The 9,476-nt window shown below is 40.1% G+C and overlaps 1 protein-coding gene across 1 annotated transcript in view; it reads right to left on the bottom strand.

Moving 5' to 3' along the window:
* The window catches only part of usp43a (ubiquitin specific peptidase 43a), a 64,813-nt gene that overhangs the window by 17,969 nt on the left and 37,368 nt on the right, over window positions 1–9,476 (bottom strand). The window contains exons 6-9 of the mRNA XM_008316783.3: window positions 9,242–9,377; window positions 7,762–7,906; window positions 2,013–2,181; window positions 1,526–1,637 (exon numbers count right to left, since the gene is read on the bottom strand). Of these exons, the coding sequence (XP_008315005.1) occupies window positions 1,526–1,637; window positions 2,013–2,181; window positions 7,762–7,906; window positions 9,242–9,377 (562 nt within the window). The remainder of the gene's footprint in view (window positions 1–1,525; window positions 1,638–2,012; window positions 2,182–7,761; window positions 7,907–9,241; window positions 9,378–9,476) is intronic.

The following is a 9,476-nucleotide window of genomic DNA, read 5'->3' as shown; positions in this document are numbered from 1 at the left end:
CTCTTGACTCAATGCTGCCGCCTGAAGGTGCAGCAAGATTGAATAAATGTGCTCTCCAATTATTTTCAAATTTTAACGAGTAAAATTGTAAAACAAACACTAGGTCCAGGACCAATGTATTCACCGGAACAAAAGGTACATATTCAAAAACTTCGTGGAAACTTTAATGTCCATGGCTGTTTCAATCAGATTAAATTCAATTCATTGCAAACACTGTTTCAATCAGATTAAATTCAATTTACTGTAAACGCTGTTTCAATCAGATTAAATTCAATTTATTTATTTATTTATTGCAAACGACCCTGACGTTCTTATAACTTGTAATAGAATGTGCAGTTTGTTAAAAGATCCTCTAGGTGTCACCAAAACACTGCACAAGAAAATGTCACAGCTTTAGCCTGTTTAATTGACGGTGTCTAACGGAGAGAAGGAAGAAGATTCATAAATTAATAACAAATTACCTCATATCTTATCATATTTATGTCAAATACTGTTATACCAACACCATTGCTTTTCAAATTCAGCCCTTTTCACCCACTGAGGCACAATCAAAGAAAAAAATGAAAAATGAAATTAATTTGCTTCGCCTCGGTCCAGCAATAGCACTGCACTCTCGTGAGGTGGCGCCAGATCCCAACTTTTGGAACCACTGCCAGACGACAGGAAGCTCAGGGCACATGAGGATATATCGAAAGGTTGTGACATAATTAATATGCAAAATACTGCATATTACTGCTAATGAAATACCACATTCCCCTGAACACTTCCTCTTTCTTTGTGAACATTATCACGGTCGTGGGCAACTTTGGAGCAGACCAAAGAGCAGGTTTCTATTCAAACAGAAGGTTAGGGGTTCACTGCCAGATTTGCAAGTCTTTATGCCAAACATGTCCAAGGAAAGCTGTGTGAGTACAAGTTAATCCAGGTCACCGTGACATCAGCATATAAATGATACTGAGGAATACTTCCACGTGTGATGGAGAAAGCTAATTCACTGTAATGTGTATTAGGTACGGATGAGTAAAGGGAATTATTACTATAAATTGTGGTCATCAACACCAAAACGCCAAGACCAGTCACCTAATGTGCCTCCGTTTCAGCCTTCTGTGTGGTTGCATTCATAATTTTTAAAGAAACTTTGCTGAATATTTAAACACCATCAACAGTTTCCTCTAATTAGGAAAAAGTTTGTTTCGGTTAAAAATACATGATCTATTAAAAATATATCTACTCTAATTAGGAAAAAGTTTGTTTCGGTAAAAAATACATGATCTATTGAAAATATATCTATCTTTCACCTCAACATGTGCACTTATTAGAAGTCTGTTGTCTCAAACCTGAATTCATTACAGATAAATTAATTATGAAAACACAAATTTAACAGCTTCATTCATTTATATTACATTAGCATGTGATGTGTTGTTTATCCTTCATCATTTAAAAAAAAAATCATCATTTAATCCTCATAAATGTGGGGTTCAGGAGTGGACCACATGGTGGAGGATATTGTAGCTGTTGAAATTACCTGAGCCTGGGCTCCATTCAGCATCAGATAATAGAGCTTGCTGAGGATGCTCTGCTGCAGCTGCTCCCAGGAGATGTTTCTGTCCTCATGCATGAGAAAAGGAGGACCGAACCTGAGGGAGGAGTGGAAGTTAGTGGCAGAGCAGGAGAGATGACGGTGTATTTTTAGTGTTTACTCGCAGCATTATGGGAAACCTTATCGAGCATGTAGATTTTTGATCAGTTTGAATCAATTTTTTTTTGTCAGCCAATCGAATTGCACTGCCATCAATTATAGAGGTTATACATGATGACAGCTTCCCCACTGCCGCCTCAGTAAATCTAGTTTGACTTTTTAAATGTTGTACACGAGATGATCACAGTACAAGTTCTTAATCAATGCCCATTGACTCCACTAGACTGAGTAGATACAGTAGCACCATAACACTTCATGTAGCCTGACATCGATTATCCCATTATCACCCACGTCCAATCAGCATGTCTCTCACCTGACAGCCTGCTGTCCAGACCCTGCTGTGTTACACAGGAGGAGCAGGATCTTTGAGGAGCCGCCCTGGTTCAGGTATTCAGAGGAGAGGGTTCCGGAAGGAGGTAGCCTCTGACCATCAGGTCCAGTGGTGGAGGTGTACGGGGAGGAGGGGAGGCTGTGGTGATACCCTGAACACAACAGAGAACGACGACATCTTAACTGTTGTCTTTCTGACAGTGACTGGAATTTGGACAGACTTTACTCCTATATATCAGTTTATTTCTTTCTCTAATTCAACCCCAATCTAATCTCCAGATGTCTCTGCTCTTCTGATTCTAATTAATTAGGAATTGTAAAAAAAAAAAAAAAGTCTGTGTAATCACACTTGTTGTTGTACACAATAAATTACAAAAACGTTTAACTTTGCTTTTTCGAGGAACAATAACAAAACCCGAGTAGACCACACCTCTGGTCTCTCTGGGAACGTAAACCACGACACAATCAAATGACTATATTAAACAATACTTGTTCTTTCACTATACTGCAATTAATCACTGCCATTTATCAATACTCTCTCTCTCTCTCTCTCTCTCTCTCACACACACACACACAGACACCTACACACAGTGTAATAACATAAGGTGCAACAGAACATGAGTAACAGCAGGTCAACACAACCAAGAGACGAAACCACGTTAACTGGGAGGCAACAAAACACTCACGTCACGTCTTGTTGTTGAAACACATGGACAATCTGTGGTTTCTAACAGACATGATCGAATCGCTGAGATTGATTTATTTTTGTTATTGAAAAGAACAGTGAAATTTAATTTTGAGTGGAGGAAAATCCTGAAAATGGTTTCTGCTTCTGCAAATCACCACACTGAAAAGATTACATTTCTCTGTTGTCTGACAATTGCACACAGGTGTGTGTGTATATAGTGAATGTATATATGTATATGTGGCTTTATTCCCATTAAATACTGTAATTTTTCAGTCACAAATCGGACACTTGAGAAGGTTGTCCTCAGCGGTGTCCCCTCGTCGTTGCATGTTAAAGGCTGGTCGTACTACACACCAGGTCTTAGAGTAAAGCTCTACTTCTTTCGGGGCTGGATATCTTCACAGAATCCTCAGGGGTAAGTGTGTCTGAAGGTCGAGGTGATCTTTGGTCAAACAAATAACTTCTTTGAAGAGCCCTCAGTGCTCCAGTCAAGTATGCAGTAATTGGGTGCAGACAAAGGGTCACATGATAACTGGATGAATTAGGTCAAACTCCCCTTATACATAAGTCAAACTGTCCTTGGATAAAGAGTCGTAAAAATGAAAATAAAATTATTTTCACAAAGGCCCACAGAGTAACCTGATGCTACATAAAGGTGTTTGAACAGATAAATTGATTAAAAACGGTGGTTTTCAAACTACGGCACGTGTACCTCTGGTGTTGTGCATGCTCCCTCTAGTTCCCTCTTGTGGCATGTAAGGGAATCTGTTTAAGATCTGCGTTAGCTGAGTTACTTAGTTGTTAAATACAGCAGTGTCAGTATTAGCATTGCTCACTGCGGCTAATTAACCAGCTAATGATCTTATGAAGGATAAATTATATTTGTCGTATCGAGTACCTAGCCTAACGCAGTAGGTCTGTGTATTTTATTGACTGCCATGTTGTTAGTACTTGGAGAAAAAAAATGTTTTTGGATGTATTAGTGCAGAAAGTTCATCAAGGACTAGGCTAAAGCTAATATCAGTCTAAAAACTAAATGTGGTTTTCTAAACCTGGACAGTGGGTTCAGTCTGTAGACCACCTTGGTGAATGAGATAATTTACACAACCAGAACGCTGTGGTGAGGACTGTGAATCCTCCCACACATCACACATGTGCAGGGAAAACCTCCAGACAGACTCATTTTCACATCTTCCCTCCTTCTTTAATGGGCGTGAAACTGGAGGGAGGGAGGGTGAGAGAGAGAGAGAGGGGGGGGGGTTGTTTTTGTTTTTCTATTTCTATTTTGAATTAAAATGTAATAATTATTATAGGGTTAAGATTTTAGTCGAGGGAGACTTCTGAGCCCTGGATTTTCAGGGAGCTAAAAATATTTATTTAAACATTTATATACTGTAGTTGCATGTTAAATGACTGTGAGGAAGAACCTGGAGGTGGGGAATAAATGATGCAGGACGGCTGAGAGCCATTGAACAGGACCATATTTAAGTCACACTGCAGTGAAAGTCCTGCTGACGGTGTCCAGTATTTTTCTTTCTTTAAAATTTTGGATTTAGGCTAGTTAAATCCGCTAACTCCATTAGAAATGATCTCATATCTGCACTGGGTTCTTCAAAACAGTGAGATCTTCTCTAGTCATGGTCAGAAACAGGAATGTTCCACCATGTTCTAATCCTTTTTTAGGGTCTTGAGCAGGTGGTGTATTTTTAATGATATGGAAAAGTCAACCTCTATGCTGACGATCTTCTTTAATATTGAGCAGTACTGGCAGGACATAAGTCCTTCCTTCACAAACACACACTATAATCTAAGCAAATTTATTTTTGCCCTTTTTTGTCTTGTTCGGTCAGAGTCAACATAGTTATTTGTGAGAAAATGCCACAAAAAAAAAAACAACTAAACCTTCACAGAGAAAAGATAAAAAGCAAGAGAACTACAATTGAATTTTCTCACATGTGGTCCAAGACCCAATCAGTGACCTCAGTCACTGCAACACACACACACGGAGCTGACTAAAAATACCTTCTGAGGCGGTGTGTGTGTGTGTGTTAACCCTGGATGAATCAGAGGTCTACAGAAATGGCAGTGAGACCCCTGAACACCACAGTACCATCAGATAAATACAAAAATGGTAAAGGAGAAACTGTGAAAAACCCCATGCTGACATTTTTGGTTTGGTTAATAATTTTACTTCTCTCGTGTTCTTTTACCATTATTATTGTATAAAAAACAATATTGTTTTTCAGTTGCCATGACAACCCGTTGTCTCTTTGTATTGCCAGGACAGAGATAAGATGAGGACCAGAGTGGCAGGAGCTGCACTGGTTCAAATTGTTACTTTTCATTTCACCAACCTCGGTGAAGCAGTACTTAATGTTATAACAACGAAGAACAAACACAGTTCTGATCCCTGCACTGGACGGCAGTCATTAGAGCAGAGGCCTCGTACCAACTACAGCTGCCACGACAGAAAAGGATTTAACACATCATCCAGTGTCATCTGCCCCGGTGCCTGATTCACCGAAACACAATTAGGTTCTTTTGTGAATTGCGCCGTTAATTTACTTTAACGGGTTTGTGGGCAGAAGCAGCTTCCAGGCTGGCAGCAGCCCAGGCTTTTATGCACCATTTATGTAGTTGTTAATAAAGCAGCTGAGCTGAGCGTCGCTGTTATTTCCCAGATGACAAGAGAACACGTTACAGATGCCGTCAGTTACCAGTCGACAGAAACATGTTTTCCTTCTGCCATCATTCTCTTTGGGCTTTATCAAAATGATGAATCACAAAAGAGGAAGGAAATTATCTGAGTGAATTTTCCTGGAACAAATTTGGTTTCACTCTGTTGTGAACCACGTGGGATGGTACGCATGTTTCATTTGCAGTCTAACTGGCAAGTCTTCCAAATCTGTCAAGCAGAAAAAAGAGGTTTTAATCTGATCAGAGATAAAGGTCTTCAGGGTTTTTTAATTTCTTTTATCCAAAACTGTTTAAGAACTCCATGAGCTTCAAACTATCTACTTAATATGTCAAATTGTTCACGTACTGTAATGTGTTTAAGCTATCACACCTTTTGTTTACGTTCAGCGACGCCATCTTTAACCCTTTACAACCACAGGACCAAATGTAATAAAACACATTTTATGAAATTATCTGTGCAAAACCATTTCATCACTGTGGTTGTGTTCGAACTAACTGAATTGAAAGATTATCTTGAGACATCAGAGAAGAGCTGATCACGGCAATACTAGAAAGAGTTTTGATAAAAATCAGAATTTTTGGGTTTACATTTCCTCCAACATGTTTATGGCATTTCTCCTAAAACTAAACTCTTATGTTTTCAATCATCATTTCCCAGCAAAGTACTGGAGTTGGACAATGCAGAAATGATAAGGTCACAATATATATATATACCGTTTTCAAGGAAGAGATATTACCCAACTGATCACAGAGGAAAAAACACGGTGAATTGGGTGGTCCAATAAATCCTGTGTTGCTGGCTTGTTTTTAATGAACTTGGAGCTGTGTGTGATGTGTGAGTTTTGCCAGAAGGTAATTTGCCAGAGTTCGGCATCACTCCCTAAAAAACAAAGTACCTCAAGTGTATTTCTGCGCAACCCAATACTACGTTTTTACTGCTTTAAACTCCCTGGGTGAACATGAGGACCACCTTCATTCACACTCTAATAAATAAGAACAACCTCCGTATGTGACAACCAAATAAATCTTCAACTTCCGGTGTGGGCAAATCTCAGATCTGATCAGAAAGTTCGGATTCTTTATTTACAAAATGAGTTCTTTCTGTCCCATAGCACAAGGTAGAAATTAGTTGTAGTCAGAGAGAAGGGTAAATGGGTTGGGGGGGATTGGTTGTCAAAAATACAGACTCATTTCTATATCGTTTTGCGAAGAATACTGAGTGTCTTTAATGTTTACTGTATTTTAGTCGCTCCAGAGTATAAGTCGCACCAGTGCCCCTGGTGGCTGTCCGTGTGAAAATAACAAACGTGAAATTATATATTTGAATATATATTGTAAGACGCACCTGAGTATAAGTCGCAGAGCCAGCCAAAGGATGAAAAAAAAAGTGAGACTTATAGTCCGGAAAAAATGGTAATCAAAGCACAAACTCTTTATAGTAATGAGTACTAGCAGCTGGTGTAATGATAATGTACAGTCCAGTGGTGGTGAAACACCACCTGGCTGTAAGTGCAACAGTCGTGTGTAATGATAATGTACAGTCCAGTGGTAGTGAAACGCCACCTGGCTGTAAGTGCAACACTGATATACAGTAACAAAATGTGTCCTGCGTGAGATTATAAAAAAAAACTCATTCACTGAAACTTCACCTGTGTTTGATTGTATTTTTAAAACCGCTTTCGCCTTGTCTTAAAAACAATTATGCAGAAAGTGCGACCATACATCATCTTACGTCTCAGTGACCAGAAGCGTGAACTACACTGTATTTCACACCACATGAATCCCCCCCTGAATGAAGCTATGATATCTGTGGATCTGGCCAACTGTTGTCTGCTGAATTATTCCTGGCTGAGGATCATCGATCATTGTCACCGGGCGGCACAAAAGAATCACAGTCATATTTGCCAAATAGCACTTAAGTATGATTCATTACAGAGACCCCTCCCTCTCCGTCCGCCTCTCCGTTTTGTGTGGCGTCGATGTTAAACGCACCCTTGAGTACGATACCTAATGAGGCTAATGGATTTATGACTGACTGAGTCTGGCACAACGCTTTCGTCCCGCTCTCTGTCTCTCTGTTCGTCTGCCCACGTGTACAGTATCTCCTGTTTCGCAGTGAGGCCTGATACAATATTGTACAGTATCTCCTGCTTCGCAGTGAGATCGCAATGAGTACAATAATGTACTCATTGTTCTCTGTTGTGATTTAATTCATACTGATGTCTTTCTCCTTCAGTGATAAAAAACCCTCCTTAATACATGAATCATTAGGCATCAACGCTAATGAAAAAAACAAACGGTCTAATTTCCAGGGTCACCGGGGGGCTGTGTTTTCAGAGTCTTCTACCTGAGTGTGCTGCAGAGCCTCCTCGACTGTAAAGGGGAGGAGCCTGAAAGGCGTAAACCGTGTCGCTGTCGGCAACTGAAGTTAAGTCGTCGTCATCAGAGAAGGAGCGCTGGAAACCCGTGGAGTACAACTCTGACAGAATGACCTGGTGAAATCAAGACAGATTTGATTAAAGAAAAGAAAAAAAAAACAGGAAACAACAAAAATAAAAACTGCCTCACAGAAACTCCCATTCATCCATCTATTATTAACTCAGTAATTCTCAAATAGTGGGGCGGGGCCCCCGGGGGGGCCACGGTGAGGTGCCGGGCCGTGAGGGCGGTCCAATGTAATATGGCACGCTGGACATAAGTGTACCACTGCTGTAATGCTTGAATGATAACAAGCCTCCAGTCACTAGGTGGCAGCACCAAATACAGTGGTTCCTACAGATAAAAATATACATGTTGTCTGGTTCTTAATAGTATTTCAATTCACGGGGGTGTGGGTTGGGGAGCAGTGGGGGGGTAATTAGTGTTAACTAAAACCAAAGTTGCTTAGCATCGGCTCACGGTCCTCCGTGGTATTTCGCTCAGGGGCCCCCTGGTGGTCCATTGCCGTAAGATTTCAGATGCCCAAGAAAATACTTGTGTACTTTCAGTTTGCCGACTTTCTCCCTTTCTTTTCTCTTCTTTGGTTTGTGCCAAGAGTAATTTCAAGAAAATCGAATTTAACATGGTTTTTTTTTTGTTTACACAATAGACTTTCATATTCGATTACAAACACATCTGTTTGGCTGCTGCAGCACAGCACGGTGTAGGTCTTGGAGGAAGAACGCACTTCTTCAAGTAGTGAAGGCTTAAGAATCAAATATATGAACGTAATCAAAAGACAAACATGAGCATCCACATCTTGGACTAACACTTAAGTCAGGGGTGATAAACATACGGCCCGTGGGCCAAAACCGGTTCACTGGGGTGTTCAATCTGGCCGATAAAATGAATTTGGATAATAAAAAAATACACAAAACTCCTCATTTTAAGGATATTTTTTGAATAAATAATAATAATAATTATTATTATAAATATGGAATATACTTGTATTAAAGGAAAACAAAGGACTAAACCATGGACTTATTGTTGTTTCTAATTCCTTATGTTATGATTGTACTGGTCCGGCCCATTTGAACATCCAATTAGGTTGTATGTAATAAGTTTGACACCCCTGACTTAAATCAGTAAAATATTAACTGACAATATGTGGCACAGCCCACTTGTACTTGTATTAAAGGAAAACAAAGGACTAAACCATGGACTTATTGTTGTTTCTAATTCCTTATGTTATGATTGTACTGGTCCGGCCCATTTGAACATCCAATTAGGTTGTATGTAATAAGTTTGACACCCCTGACTTAAATCAGTAAAATATTAACTGACAATGTGTGGCACAGCCCACTTTGATGCATCTCTGTGTGTGTGTGTGTGTGTGTATGTGTGTGTACCTGGTCTGGGGAGAGTTTGCCCTCCTCTGCCACCATGGTCCTCAGACAGGACAGGTTACCAAAGAGAGGCACAGCCAGCCCCACCCGCACGTACCGTTGACCCTTTGTACTGAAGACTAATGTTACACACAGCGGCCTGCAGGGGAGACGAGGGAGGGTTAGAGGGCGTGTGTGGTGTTTGTGCACTGTGTGTATGATGTGACAAATCAATCTGTACAAGGACAAAAACCCCATT

Source organism: Cynoglossus semilaevis, chromosome 9 (assembly GCF_000523025.1).
Source record: "Cynoglossus semilaevis isolate Cse_v1.0 chromosome 9, Cse_v1.0, whole genome shotgun sequence".
NCBI classification, from domain to species: Eukaryota; Metazoa; Chordata; class Actinopteri; order Pleuronectiformes; family Cynoglossidae; genus Cynoglossus; species Cynoglossus semilaevis.
This window is presented reverse-complemented; position numbering and strand designations above follow the sequence as displayed.